Here is a 16,590-nt window from a genome sequence, read left to right on the forward strand (position 1 = left end):
CATATTAGAAATTACGTCATTGTTGCATTGATGACGCCCTTAGACAATCATGGATTTTACAAAACAGCGATCTTGAGTGGTGTCTTTTTCTCCTAAAGAGGAATTGAATAGGATTTTTAATGGGTTTAAAAACAATTCTTACACTTGCATGTGTGTCAGCACTAAGAAATTGAGTGTTGCCATCGCTTGGGAAATACAGTCACTTTTACACTCGTTTCGTAATATTACTATAACTTAAATGATTGTATTAAATCCTCTGTGTCTGCAAAGCGTTGAGCAGTTATCGGTCGGAAAAGCTAGACGGATCGAGCCAGCTAGTGTCGAGATTCGATGCGCCGCCTATCGGGAAAACGATATCGTGTGCAAAGGGGAGAAAACTCTATGACACAAACACCTATAACAGCGATGCGCATGTCTGGTCGTTTTATTTCCTGTTGTCACCAACACTTTTAATGTTGTGTTCTAAAGTCCCATTCTGATGTTGCTCTTATCCGACACCTCGTCAGACTTTATTGTGAAAATGAATATAGGTAAGACTTGCAAACGAACTGGTAAAGTTTCAAGTGATCTCCCGAAACAGTCTTTACTCATTGTCAGTGACGATTAAAGTGAAATGCAGTCAAGATGAAGATGTAGGAAGATGACACTGCCGCTGTTACAGGTCATAGGCTCCCGCCCTCTGCAAGCATTCTGCGTTCTGCTGTTCATTTTGTTGACAGTTACATAGACAGATTCTTTAATACAAATGCATAAAATCGGTGATTTACAGTGTGATTAGGTTGTCTGACAAAACATCCACTTGCACAGTTTGAGATCGATTGGGTCATTGAATGAAGAGATATTTACAAAAAACCGGGTCCACATGCATTTCATGCCAAACTATAGACGACTTTGCACTATACCGAGGTGTGCCTTGGCTGGAATACGAGTTTATTCATATGAACCACCATGCCCCAAAAATAATGCTATGTAGATTTATGCACATTACTGTATATCTACCTTTGTTATACATGAAAATGGGAAATAAAAGACTTAAATTGAAAAAAAAAAATAATTTGAGCAGATAACGTACATACATAAATTCCAGTTCATCAGGTAGCTCTTCTAGTTGTCCTTTTCAGTTTCCTACAATTAGTGAGTAACATATGTAACATCGATTTACCTGAATTACTATAATGTTAATATGTTTTCTTCAAAAATGAAAGTCCCAGAACATTTCCAGTCAATTTAAGTGTACCAGGTTTTTAATCGTAGTATTTTTGTGTTTTTAATGTATGGCTAAATCTGAGCATCAACGCCAATGGCTGAAGGGATGGTGTAAATCCAGCTAGGGTCCATGCAGGTAGCAAAAGTAATGTAAGTCCCCATGGGCCTTAGTATGGTGTTCTACCTTCAGTTGTTGGCGATCTATAGCCCGTTTTTATATTGTATTGTTTTCGTAATTAAAATAGTTTTACATGTTCATGCTAGTTTTAGACTCCATCTGTGATACTCTAGTTATTTTACTGTCCTTCGTTGACAGGGTTTTATATATTATATGTATGTATTATAAATTTAGAACTAGTTTTAGTCACGATATGGCTGAAATATTGCCGATGTGACTTTAAATCTTAACTCACTCACTCACTCACTTCAAAAATGATATTGATCTACCTGATGTGTTTACTTACTGTCACAATTCTGTATATTTTCAGTGAAAACCTGTCCAGGGGAGTACTGTGGAAGAGAGGCCATAGATGCAGATTGTGGGGTAATATATGGAGTCAAATATACTGAACCTAACCCTTACCCTCAGGGGTGGAAATAACTTTAAAATTGCTAGTGTACTCCGGTACATTGGCACATGTAAAATCACTTGCCCTGATAATTTTTCCACTATACCGGCCATTTCTTGTTGATTTTTTAAAATAAACAACATAATTAACATTGGAAAGTCAACTGGACACCGGTACAGTGTGATATACAAATTTGCTTCCCCACAGAAAAAAACACTGGACTTGGACGTCGGGCAAGGGGTTATTTCCACCCCTGACCCTGATTTGTTGGGGCATGGGTTCCGATATATAAAGCCATATATGCTCATTTTATGTGTTTTCAGACACTTAGAACATACATGTTTTCTCAATTATGGCGTGAACAATTATAAAAACATCACTAACTTATTAAAGACAACTTTACCTTAAACTGCTAGTCTGCTAAGTGCTGACATGTCCATCTCTTATCCGTACACTATGTAAACAGGGACATTTTATGAAAGCAGCTACCTAAGACTAGCAGTAGCATGCCTTGTGCAGACTGTGAGAATGTTTTATAGATCTAAGTCCTAGACTCAAAACACTGAATCTGAACTATTCAAAATAACAATTAAGTAAACCAAATCATTTTTGGATCGACTTGTTTTTCAAAGTATGTCAGGTTCATAGTTTGATTAACAATGGTTACACCGCACAAACTGTTGAAATTAAGCATGAAAGTTAGTGAGTTCTTTTTGCTACCGTTATATGGAAACTAAAGCTGAATAAATCCAGACTTACCCAATCACTCTAGACTTGAGCTGGACTCCCATTTTATATATTCTCTAAAGTCTTGGTGACAGACAAGATAAAAACGTCATATTTTTTGTGGTTTTCCCTTTTAATTTATTCTCTAAAGTCTTGGTGACAGACCAGATAAAAACATCGTATTTTTGGTGTTTCTTAGGCAACATGGCAACTATGGCAGCAAGCCTCAATGTTGAAATACGGTTGTTGTTTTTCAGGCCTGTCCACGGGGGTACCAGCCCAGCAGCGAGTCTACCTGGTCCGAGTGTATTGAATGTAATGGGAGTCTGGCCCTACATGACTGGCTCTATCTCGGCTTCATGGCGCTGTTGTCTCTAGTCCTGCACTGGTTCTTTATCGATTTCAAAACTCGGGGCAAAAGATTCAGGTGAGATGTTTGTGGTGGAGGTTGTCTGGTTCACTTGTCACGGTAAGAGAGGGTTGTTTCTGGAATCATCATCAGTGTTTTTGATGGATTATTGCTCAAAGCCAACTCAGTCAGGTGAAAATGAATACACAATGTCATTTAGAATGTGGTCAAATGTAACACATGTTATATTTGGTATTACATGTTCTCAGTAAAAAGACCCGGTACAGATTCTCACATGTACTTTTGTTGGGTTGAGTCCCATCCTGGGCACCTAATTGTCAGCACACAAGCACACAAATTATCTAACCCATTCAGCCATCACTGCTTGCACTATGTGGAATTAAGTGCCTGACTCTGAGGGTAGACTCATCACAACAAAAGTACTAAAATCTGTACTTAAATGAGAAAGTATCAACAGGGCGGATACAGCTTTTGAGAAAGGTGGGGTGCACACTCCTGAGAAAAGGAGGGGTGCACATTTCATTTTCACCGAAGTTTCAATGGTCATTTAACAAAACTTTCAGCACAAAAAGGGGTGCGCACCCTGCACCCCCTCTGGATCTGCCTATGATAAACCCAAATATAACATGAGTTGCATTTCACCACTTTCCTCAGAGGCGTTGTGTATTCTGTCACGAATATGTCTTAGAACTGCAAACATTTACTATTAAAAAGAATTTAATTTCGCATATGGCAACAATTGCGTTCCAACAGATAACACAGGTCCAATCTATGGGTGCGTTGCAAGCCGTGAATCGCTTAGAGTGAGCAAATTAATCGCATGTCCCAACAGCAAGCCCACTCTTCCAAAATGGCAGAGTGATTGCTTGTTTGCTCGAGCTGCTCTAATGAAGAACGAATTAGAAGAGTCTCGATGACGAGTTGATGAATTGATTACAATTTGTGACATCATTGAAGATGTTGAACAAACTGATGATGCTGGGAAGTCAGCTGTTTTAGCCATTTCCTAGCTAATCCATTCAAACATTTCTTGCTCAGCTGTCAAACTCAAATTTCCCACAGCCTCCATTTTGGTTTGAGAACGAAGCTACCTCAACCAGCGATTGGTGCTATGTGGAATTAGGTGCCTGACTCTGGGGGTCTCATCACAACAACCATACTAGAATCTGTACTTTAGTGAGAAAGGGTAATCCCAAATATAACATATGTTTCACTCAGGTGAGATGGTTAGATGCAGTATTTTTAAAATCAAAAGTAGAACTGGTTTAATGGAGGTCACTGTCTTGGAGAACTAAGCAACATTTATTAACAAATTGCAAACCTTATTCTGGCTCACATACAAAACAAGGAAGAACCTTTAATTATTAAGGCAAAACATATAATACAGTTAACCCCTTTTGTAACAAACATGCTTATAATGGACTGACAAATATATAAAAAAAATTTTTTTTGTTTTTTGTCCCATCCACTTGTGGTATATTTTAGTAGAAATGCATATAAAAAATGTTATGGGTGATGATACTCTTTTATATATTGATGAGAATACTTGGTGCAATTAGACTTAGCTTGAGGTGAGTGGCATTCACTTGAGTGAAACGAATTGTTATGGATCTGAATCTACAGCTTGGCACTTGATGGATTCAGCTTTTGTAAGTCGCCAGCTTATAGACAAAGCATTAAAAACTCGAATGATAGACAGAAGCTCAGTGTTACTCTGGTCCTGTACGGAAGTTTCTTGTAGACTTGACTTTTGCCAGTTTTTTATCCATGATGTGGATGTTCAGAAGTTATGTGCAAATGTTGTACCCACGTCTGCATGACTGGGACAAATACAGAAAATCATAAACTGTGAAATCATGATGTCCACAGACTTGAAAAGAGTTGGAAATGAGGTGACCAAAACTTACAAGCTAGCGTGAATACTGAATTATAATGCCCTCTACATTTATTCTGCATGTAAACCAGTATGTTGTACCAACCTCCTTTTGGAATAGTGCTAATAAATTGTCCCTAATTGGTCAGATTATTGTGTAACCATTTCATTGTGCGAGTGAATTTGTGGTATACCCCTTTATTACACCTTCACTCATAATAAACAGAAGGTAAGAGTTCATCCCGTTCCCCCATCCCAAATAATATTTATAAATAAATATATACTAAAATTATTAACAAAACTTACCACAACAATTACTAGAGAACTCCCAAAAATAACTAAAGGCAGTGAATTCGACTTTCTGATTTAGACGATTGCATTGCACGCGCTATATCGGGGGAGTACGTGTGTGCGATCGGAGTGCACAAACAGTTTCACTGGTAGGGCGGGTGCCTAGTCGATGTCGTGAGAAGTTTTATTGACTATGGACTTGGGGAAGTAAAGTTATATACAAAGCAAACAAACATCAAAATTATTTACCCGAAATCGTTAATACCACTTACGATGCAAAATCAGTTCCCTTTATAACAAAAAATAGCAAGCGGAAATTCAGTTAGATCAGTCCTCTGCTGGTGACAGGCAATATATAAATAGGAAGCCACGTGATCACAACACTCCCTCGCAGTGCGGAGCAAAAAGTATGGCTCATCGTCAAAAACCCATACAAAATACCCGGATGTTACGAGCGGCAACAGTTTCGCTGATACGATTTCATCAATGCTATTTTTGTAGGGAACACTTGATATTTTTGTGTGAAATAGATGAATATATCCTTTATCACTCAAGGTTAGTAAAATACCAACTTTAAATGATATTACAGATAAAAAATATGTTTTTGTCTTACATCGTTGAAAACCCCTGACACCGGGATATGATAAGGGGTAATGTTACAAAAAAAATGTAGGGGAACGGAAGGAACTCTTTCCGAACAAACATTAGTGGTCCATTTGAGTTAGCTATCACCAAAGTTTGCTGTACAGTAAACGTTTGTGAGACAGGACAACATTAGTCTGCACCTTATCAGTCTGGAATCCCTACATTGTGGACAAAATCAGTAAAGAACATATCTGTATATATTGCTAAACTAACATAGATACATGTCCCTGTTCCTTTGATCCAGAAATTGGTTTATTATTTCATTGTGTTGATGCCATCAAAATGAAAATGAAACATAAATAGATATGGGTCTGTACTTGGCTTAAACGACAAGAAATGGAGTATTGTTGCTGTTTTTAATCTTGTGTAACAAAGATGGCTTATTTAAAACTTATTATTTTCTTAAAATTGTTGCTTAAAATAGCTGTGAAAACAATGACACACAGAAACACACCATATCTTTGCAACACAGAACATGGGATTCTTGACGGCTGTTTCCACCTGTGACTAAAACCATATTGGCTTAGTCAGGTGCCATGAAACACAAGCAATTTTCACCTGAATGTAAGATACAGACAACACTATAATACTGTTGTGATTGATCAAATAATATCAGTCAATCAATCAATCTCGCTTCTGTCAACGATTGGTTCAGGAGACTAATCAATATTCATGAAAAGTGAAACAACAATTTAAACTTTGGAAAGTATGTTTCTTATGGTTATGTTTGTTAAGTCAAGACATAAACAACCGATGCCTTTTCCTGACTCATTAAACTGCAAGGTAAACACCATACTCACATGACTGTCTCAACAGGAAGGATCCTCAGTCGTCTTGATCGAGGTATTAATCTATGCCTGTTTCGTTTTGCCCAATGTTATGATTGTGTCACGTTATAACCCATGTGAGTTTTGTGGTGGAGTTTCCGATAACAATTGATTACAGACCGTAACTGAGCTGTGATAAACGATCTGCATATTGTGATCGATAACCAGTGCTACAACATGGAGTTATTTGCGAACCTCTCTTGACATTTTTCTTTGTGTTTCCAGGTCTGTGTTGGTGCTGCACCTGTCGGCCTTGGTGGAGAGCGCGCCATTGCTGTAGTCCTCACGTTGTTGGTGGCCGACCCAGTGGGATCCATGCACATACGATCCTGTAATGTGAACAAGTTGTCCGATTGGTACACCATGCTGTACAACCCAAGCCCCAACTACACATTCACCCTACATTGTACACAGGAGTTGGTGTACCCACTGTAAGTATTCCCCACACACTCAATTGTAACAGCCGCCTCCGTGGTGTAGTGGTTAGAGCGTCCGCCCGAAGAGCGGAAGGTTGCGGGTTCGATCCCCGACCGCGTCATACCAAAAGACGTTAAAATATGGTACTTGTTGGTCCCTGCCTGGCGCTCGGCATTAATGGGTACAACAAGGACTGGTCGGCTCGGAGTCAGTATAATGTGTCTGAGTGGGGTATTCATGCTTCACTGCGGCATGGTATCTCAGTGGGCTAGCACTATAAAACCAGCTTAAGTCTGGGCTAGTACAAGCAGCCGCACATACACATACACACGCATGCATATCGTCATATGAGCGAAATATTCTCAAGCACGACGTTAAACCCAATTTCACCTCACCTCAATTGTAACATGCTGTACAACCCCATCCCCAACTACACATTCACTCTACATTGTACACAGGAGTTGGTGCACCCACTGTAAGTATTCCCCACGCACACTCAGTAGTAACATAGTCCACAATTATCCACTGGATCATGTCTCCTTACTTTGTGGTGCTGAAATATTGCTAAAAGCAGTGTAAAACTCACTCACTCACTCACTCATAGTGGGGAATCCTGTTCATTGCTATGTCTGAGTTGCCCACAGTAGAGTGAATTAAAAAAGTAGTATAGTTACATAACGTATCATGTAGGGGCCGGTGGGGTAGCCTAGTGGTTAAAGTGTTCGCTCATCATGCTGAAGATCCGAGGTCGATTCCCCACATGGGTACAATGTGTGAAGCCCATTTCTGGTGTCCCCAGCCGTGATATTGCTGGAATATTGCTAAAAGCGTCGTAAAACTAAACTCACTCACTCACGTATCATGTAGACACTATCAGGAAATTATTATGCCCCTGTGAGCTGACATGTTGCATGTCATTGGAGTGAAAGTGCTTTATTTCATATTTCAGGTTTAGTGGTGTTCAATAAATTAATTCATATTGTGTGTATCATATTTGAGGTCACAATAAAGTTTTACATTTAGATCCTCTTTTTAAGGAAAAATGTACAGTGACATTTTCAATTTACTTTGGAAAAAAACTGTTCAACACGTTCTGTGTACTGTGTTCTGTAGATGAGATTCACTTAAGCTGGCGTGTTTGGTTGGACCTTGTATGTAATGTATATTATCAGTAACACACACACTTTCCATAGATGTAGGAACTTGGTGACATGATGTGAGGTGAGATATTTAATCCTGAGGCTGATAGACACACATGATAATTTCATAATCAATTATTTTTGGCCTAACACACATTATAACCATTATCAAAATGAGGCTCATTGCTCCTGTATTTACATATGATAATAATTGGCCACTTATATAGCGCTGAACTCCATGCCCGGGGGACATGCTCTAAGCACATACTCCTTGATGGACATTATAACCATTATAACCCAAGCTGCCTGTGAAGCGCTAAAAGGTTAATAGCCACATGACAAATCCCACCAGGTACCCATTTTCTGCTGGGTGGAGAGGCAATTTTGAATAAACTCACTTGCCTAAGGTGAGACCTGTTTGTTTTGACAGGTACACAATGGTGATGGTGTATTACTCTCTATCACTGTTTGTTTTGACAAGTACACAATGGTAATGGTGTATTATGCTGTATCATTGTTTGTTTTGACAAGTACACAATGGTAATGGTGTATTATGCTGTATCATTGTTTGTTTTGACAGGTACACAATGGTAATGGTGTATTACGCCATATCTCTGGTACTACTCATGCTAATCCGACCAATCATCTCGTACAAGTTTGTGGAAAGCCGCGGCACCAAGTCAATATATGCTGCCCTATACTTCCTCCCAATCCTCATCGTGCTGCAGGCTGTGTTTGGAGGTCTTCTATGTAAGTCACATATTTCAGACAACAAATGCTTTTAACCCTGGAAGCCGCTTGCACAGAGCAATCTTAGTAACAATCAATCTTAGGGCCTTACAATCAACTTTACAATCACCATACAATTTGCCTAATCCACTTGCACAAAGCCGATCTTAGCGCGATTGTAAGACGACATGGATTTAAGATCGAACTCTTCAACGGTGGAGGTACAAATTTCTTAAACTCGACTCCTGTCTACACTTGTCTGCAAGTGCGCATGCTGCGCAAATAAAAAGTGGAACTGGTTACTGCACACAACACATACCTCCCTCAATCGCACCTTGCAGAATTTTCATTGGAAAAAAAATCCCACAAATCTTTGAGGGAAACGATTCCGTGGAAGATAACATCTATTTTTCGGGTCCTAGTCAAAAGGGCCGCATGACAAAAGGGCCGCAAGAAAGTCAAAAGGGCCGCATCAAAAAGTCAAAAGGGCCGCATCCAAAAGTCAAAAAGGCCTCAGCCCCCTAGTCAAAAGGGCCCCATATCAAAAAATAATATTAACATCTTTTTTAAAAAGTGTATTATAGTAAAAGGTTATACATCTATACAATGTACATACTAGTTCTGTTTTTAGAAGATATTTTTTCAATATTTGAAAGAATAGATGTATGTGATGGTTATTTGTTTTGTCTAAGTAACAAACACTTATCATTTATGATTATGACGAATACTTTGTCTGAGAACTAAACAATCTGTCTGTCTATATCAGCAAATGACAACATTAGGAAGCAGGGTAGAACAACAGCACCCATGAAGGGAGGGGTGCACACTATGTCTTCATAAGATCACATTCAATCTTCACATCACTTCGGCTGGTCCTGTTAGCCTTGAGCACAAACATTAAATTGATAAAATGGATCCTTAACAATCTTAAATGCCCCATCTATAAACCAATGCTGTGCATGTGAAAGTTGGAAGAGCTGCCTCTCTGTGGCAAATAGAAGGTGGCGCTCTTCCATCACTGTGATGTCACTGCATAGGAAACCACACACCTTACACAGTAGAGGGAAGTGATATCAAAAACAAGTCTGTCCATGATTTTAGTCACATATTGACACTGAGTCAAGTCAATTGAGACATGTATGTCAACTGTTAGGTTTATTAACAATGGAAACAATACTTTAAAATATTCTGACAGTATTCACTGAAGATCAAAGAAAACAAGACATCAGGGATTAGTGACAGTTTACTTAATTGTCAAAACACAAATATGGCATCAAAGGTATATACTGTCAATATGTGTTTTTGTGTAATATTTTAGTTTCTTACAGGTGTGTTGTGATCATATGATATAGCACCTAAATATATGATTTGCGAATGGTGGCCAATGAGACATTGTTTAATAAGCAGCTGTTCGGGGGGTTTGGAGTAAAATCCTAAATATATCCCACAAGTATTAGTTTTGTAAAGGTATGAAAAGGTGACACGACTACGGGAGTGTTGTGGAAAATGCATGACAGGGAAATATGAGTAATGCAAATAATAGTTCGTGTGTGTAGAATGTGTTGTTAAATAATTATTCACAGTATGTTAATTATTTAACCCTATTTTGTTGATAACTGTCTTATTGTGAAATCCATTTTTACTCAAATTTCAAATGCCTCAGCAAGTGTATTTTCCTGTTTGATGAATACTTGTATTATATCTAAAATGCATAGATTAAAATCCCTCGTCTCTGTTCCGACTCAATTTCAGATTTAAGAATGAGAAAGAAACTTGTTTTTGCACGTTATTTAATTGTAGATTATTTTAATGATAAACTAAAACAAAATCAATGTCACGAATTTGAAGCTCTGCAATATCACAATATTTAATACATTGGGCATGGCAGACTCTATGGCAACGGCATAATATGTCAAGGGAAAACACTGCCATCTTGTTTCTGACATTAAATCAGTGGTGCATTCTCCGTGTTGTTGAAGTGTCGAGGCGAATCATACAGCTTTATGCAATATAAAGGCAATCTCCAAATGTAAAGCTGATTATTTGCGTGAAACTGACACTTACCTGAACACCATTTTGTCAGAGACTACAATGATCTTAGCTCCTTACAATTGGTCCAGGCCAAATGATCTTAGCCTACAATCGCTTTGTGCAAGTGGATGGCGATTGTAGGCAAAGTGCTAAGATCGTTCTGTGCAAGTGGGCCCTGGTGCCTGACTCGGAGAGTGTGGGTTCAAATACCAGACATTGTTATGTTACTAATCCAATATTAAAATAAAAATCACCAGTCAAAGTAATATTCCTTTTAAATACTAAAAGTATTTTACTTTTGGCAATTTATGAAGTGTATATGGGGCAAAAAAACATCTAAATGCATTTTCTTGCACATTTACGTTTTTGGCCAATAAAAACATTAAAATTTTAGTTTTTGAGCGGGGAAAATTAATTTTTATTTTTTTTCTAATTCTTGTAAAAATACGACCACCGTATCCGTAAAACAAGAAATAAAATTGGTCTGGTCTAATCAATTAATATTCAGTTAACGATTATCAATCTCTATGATCTACATTGATAGCCAGACCTAATGTTCACAATGACAGTCCATACAGAGTTTTACACAATGCAGAAATCCAGTACGGACCAATTTTGTAAATGAACACACAAAAGATACATTGCATTCCTAGTGATGTACCGCCTCTGTGGTGTAGTGGTTAGAGCGTCCGCCCGGAGAGCGGAAGGTCGCGGGTTCGATCCCCAACCGCGTTATACCAAAAGACGTTAAAATATGGTACTTGTTGGTCTCTGCCTGGCGCTCGGCATTAATGGGCACAACAAGGACTGGTCGGCTCGGAGTCAGTATAATGTGTCTGAGTGGGGTATTCATGCTTCACTGCGGCATGGTATCTCAGTGGGCTAGCACTATAAAACCAGCTTCAGTCTGGGCTAGTACAAGCAGCCGCACATACACATACACACGCTTGCATGTCTTCATATGAGCGAAATATTCTCAAGCACGACGTTAAACCAAATTTCACCTCACCTTCACCTCCTAGTGATGTACAATATTATTCACTGTATCAAATATACAGGGCCTTCTAATTAATTATTTGATCTCACGGTAAAGTACACAACCAGGCGCGTAGCAAGCCAATATTTTCATGTAAGCCCGATAGGTTGCACAGCTTTACATTTAGATAGAATTGAGGGCTTGTCCAACCTTTATAGCAACAATCATGTGTAAGCCCGGGCTTTGTATAATGGTAGGTACGCCCCTGACAACACATTTTTCATTACTTTACGGAACCCTTGAACTTAATTGTACTTGGCCCAATTGACCCCTAGTTTTGAAGGTCAAGGTTAAACCCTGAATCAATAACAGCTGAAAGTTCCTGTCAAATGATATCATGAGTTGTTTTATGTTCATTGAGGTTCTGTAGAAATGATGGTCCTAGGTTGATGACTACGGCAAGAAGATTGAATGGGATTGTTTGTTTCAGATTATGCCTTCCCCTTCATCGTCCTGGTTGTGTCAGTCGTGACCAGCGCAGTTCATCTAGCTTCCATGAAGGATCAGGTATGTGTTTCCACTAGCTGTAGCAGTATAGGGGACAGGTCTAGCTTTATAGGGGACATGTGTAGCAGGATAGGGGACAGGTGTAGCAGTATAGGGGACAGGTGAAGCAGTAGGAGTGTAGGGGACAGGTGTAGCAGTGATGGGGACAGGTGTAGCAGTGTAGGGGACAGGTGTAGCAGTGTAGGGGACAGGTGTAGCATAGTGTGTAGCAGTATAGGGACAGGTGTAGCAGTATAGGGGGACAGGTGTAGCAGGGGACAGGTGTAACTTGTATAGTGGACAGTATAGGGGGACAGGTGTAGCATAGGGATAGCAGGTGTAGCAGCATAGGGGACAGGTGTAGCAGTATAGTAGACAGGGGACAGGTGTAGCAGGGGACAGGGGCAGTGTAGGTGTAGGATAGGGGACAGGTGTAGCAGTGATAGGGGACAGGTGTAGCAATATAGGGGACAGGTGTAGCAGGATAGGGGACAGTGTAACAGTATATGGGGACAGGTGTAGCAGTGTAGGGGACAGGTGTAGCAGGATAGGGGACAGGTGTAGCAGTTATAGGGGTGTAGCAGTATAGGGTAGGGACAGGTGTAGCAGTATAGGGGACAGGTGTAGCAGTATAGGGGACAGGTGTAGCAGTATAGGGGACAGGTGTAGCATTATAGGGGACATGTGTAGCAGTATAGGGGACATGTGTAGCAGTATAGGGGACAGGTGTAGCAGTATAGGGGACAGGTGTAGCAGTATAGGGGACAGGTGTAGCAGTATAGGGGACAGGTGTAGCAGTATAGATGGTGTAGCATGTGACAGGTGTAGCATAGGAGGGGACAGGTGTAGCAATATAGAGGGGGACAGGTGTAGCAGTATAGGGGTGTAGCAGGGAGACAGGTGTAGCAGTGATAGGGGACAGTGTGTAGGGACAGTAGCAGTTTAGGGGACAGGTAGCAGGTAGGGGACAGGTGTAGCAGTATAGGGGACAGGGGACAGGTGTAGCAGTATAGGGGACAGGTGTAGCAGTATAGGGACAGGTGTAGCAGGATAGGGGACAGGTGTAGCAGTATAGGGGTGTGTAGCAGGATAGGGACAGGTGTAGCAGTATAGGGGACAGGTGTAGCAGTATAGGGGACAGGTGTAGCAGTATAGGGGACAGGTGTAGCAGTATAGGGGACAGGTGTAGCAGTATAGGGGACAGGTGTAGCAGTATAGGGGACAGGTGTAGCAGTGTAGGGGACAGGTGTAGCAGTGTAGGGGACAGGTGTAGCAGTGTAGGGGACAGGTGTAGCAGTATAGGAGACAGGTGTAGCAGGATAGCAGACAGGTGTAGCAGTACAGAGGATAGGTGTAGCAGGATGGGGACAGGTGTAGCAGGATAGGGGACAGGTGTAGCATGGTGTGGGACATGGTAAGCTTGTCACACCAATGATCCGGGTTCAAATCTGCTCTGGTACGCTGTGTGAAGCCCATTTATAGTCTCATAACAGTATTAATTTACAATAGAACATGATACAAGTAGTATGGTGGTTAAGGCACTGGCTTGTCACACCATTGACTCATGTTCAAATCCCCTCTGGTAAACTATGCGAAGCCCATTTGGTTTTGAAATGATGTTTTTGATGTAAAAATAGTCTCCTGAGCTTGTAGCATTGTGGTTAAAGCATTGGCTTGTTGCAACCAATGATCTGGGTTCTAATTACCAGTGGGGATAATATCAACAGTATCTCATAGAACCTACTGAAGAATAGGAATGTCATAGTGTAGTAAACTTTAACAAAAAAACAAGCTTAAAATGAACTAACAGGTATAACAATCTAGTTTAGGGGATCCCGGCCATTTGCTGTGTATGCTATGGTCGAAATGCATAATGATCTTCAGTTGTGTCAAACTGAATATAGTGGTTCTTTTGAGTTCTTTATAACCAGGGGCGGTCGGGTAGCCTAGTGGTTAAAGCGTTGGCTCGTCACGCCAAAGACCCGGGTTCAAATCCCCACATGGGTACAATGTGTGAAGCCCATTTCTGGTGTCCCCCGCCGTGATGTTGCTGGAATATTGCTCAAAGTGGCGTAAAACCAAACTCAGTCAGTCAGTCTTTATAACCATAGTATGCTGGAGATATTTTTAGTTTTTTTTTTTACAAGTTGTAAGGTTTAGAGGAGTTGTTTTGTCAGTGATTCCTGAAATGTTTTACAAGATGTTTACTTTGGAGGAGGTTTTTTTTCTGATTCTTGAAATTGTATTACTTTACTTTCAGAAAATGAGGGATCTTATAGTCGACAGTTTCACAAATGAAAGAAATGCAACTATTCTGATTGGACACTGGCTTCTCCATGCATATGGAATCATATCTCTCACATTGCTGAAACAACCCGATTCCAAGCCCCTCTCATAGCCTTGGTGCCATTCCCTGCCATTTTCTATGTGTTAACGGTGAGGTTCTCTAATCCAGATAACCTTGGAAGGACCTGAGTTCCACAGAGCTGTTGTTTGTTGGTTATGTCACAGTGTTCTATAGGGGGCGGTGGGGTAGCCTCATGGTTAAGGTGTTCGCTCGTCATGTCGAAGACCCGGGTTTGACTCCCCACATGGGTATAATGTGTGAAGCCCATTTCTGGTGTCCCCCACCATGATATTGCTGGAATATTGCTAAAAGCGGCGTAAAGCTAGTCACTCACTCACTCATGTTCAATACAGCCTCGTGTCTGCAAAGAAGAAATGGAGGTTACTCTGCAGTGAGTAACCGTGGCAACAGCAGGAACCTTGACAGTTGATGATCTGCAGCGATATTCCTGGGCTTCTCTTTAAAACTATGGACATGTCTTCAAGGATTACCATGGTTACAGATCTCCGTAAATTCATCATTCCATGTAGCTATGTGTGGATGTTGTTCTGAAGCTCTGAAGATGAAGGCAGAAAATGAGACCAGGGTGCTAAGTTGTCTCCCTCAGTTGCCAGGATCTGCTAGTCTGGACTGAATGCCAATTATGATCCTTGATCTGTCTCATTCTCTCTCTGTTCCTCACTACTCTTTCATTAAGACATTTTCATTTCAAACTGTGATAATGTGTATAATTATTTTTGTCCCACTGGAACCTTGATGTTTTCAGTGTTGTGAATTACTAAGGGTAAGATAATGCAGTAAGGATAGACTTAGTGATAACATTTGCAAATCTAGCGTGAAGGTCTTATCACATGGTTGGGTTATTTCAACATATCTGTAAGTCTTTCTCCTTAACTATTGGTCACAGTGAAAAGTGTTCTAACATTTGATTCTGAACTGCTTGAAAGGTATAAATAAGCAGAGGTACCAACCCATTCAATAATTTTCACATTCATATTGACTTTACACCAGAAATTACTACAGTACAGACATCTCGGTGAAAGTATGAATTTATATGGATGTCACGACACATAAGTTTCATGAATCGATACGTATCACGATACCCATGTCACGATTTGATACGTAACATGATACCTATTTTCGGAGCATTATTGCATAAATTTAGTTACGTTTTGAACATTAATATTTCATATTTTATAATTGTCCATGAAAAGATCTACATTTGTGATTCTCATCTCATTGTAACGTCAGGGCAGTGGGGTAGCCTAGTGGTTAAAGCGTTGGCTCGTCACGCCGAAGACCCGGGTTCGATTCCCCACATGGGCACAATGTGTTAAGCCCATTTCTGGTGTCCCCGCCGTGATATTGCTGGAATATTGCTAAAAGCGCGTAAAACTAAACTCAGTCAGTCAGTCAGTCATTGTAACGTCATCAATAACACTTCCGTCCATCAAAATACTCAAGATCTCTGATTCTCAACCCAAAAAAGGTTGGGCACCTCTGGTATAAGTACAATTAAGCAGTGTACTAAAGTTAGCTCAGAAAGCTCAGTTAAGTCCTAGGAAGTACTAAGAATTTGGAGGTCACAATATTTTGGGGAAAAGAAAGTTCACCCAATGCGACATCATAGGATAGCTTGTTAGATCTTAATGCAAAGATAACAATCTGATCTGAATAAGATTGCCAGGTGACAGTGAATTCATTGCACCGGAATCTCAAGTTCTGATCGTAACAATGAAATGTGATTTGTATTTCAGAGCATGGCCTGAGTACATCTTGTTTATTTCTGTTTAAATAAAAGAATATTTGAACGCCGTTTTGATATTTCAGTAATGGATCAATACCAGGAATACAATACTATTATTAACGGTGGGGTAGCCTAGTGGTTAAAGCGTTTG

At 40.1% G+C, this 16,590-nt stretch overlaps 1 protein-coding gene across 1 annotated transcript; it reads left to right on the top strand.

Annotated features, from left to right (window-relative positions):
• The first annotated feature begins 403 nt into the window (after positions 1–403).
• LOC124283187 (JNK1/MAPK8-associated membrane protein-like) lies at positions 404–16,507 on the top strand. Its single transcript, XM_046719217.1, is given in 9 exon segments — positions 404–530; positions 1,695–1,750; positions 2,759–2,928; positions 6,733–6,772; positions 6,775–6,938; positions 8,644–8,813; positions 12,290–12,366; positions 14,606–14,723; positions 14,726–16,507. Coding segments are annotated over 9 exon segments (942 nt in total). The 5' UTR covers positions 404–478; the 3' UTR covers positions 14,821–16,507.
• The last annotated feature ends 83 nt before the right edge of the window (positions 16,508–16,590 follow it).

The sequence above is a fragment of the Haliotis rubra genome, unplaced genomic scaffold (genome assembly GCF_003918875.1).
Source record: "Haliotis rubra isolate DU_JTF1 unplaced genomic scaffold, ASM391887v1 Scf310, whole genome shotgun sequence".
NCBI classification, from domain to species: Eukaryota; Metazoa; Mollusca; class Gastropoda; order Lepetellida; family Haliotidae; genus Haliotis; species Haliotis rubra.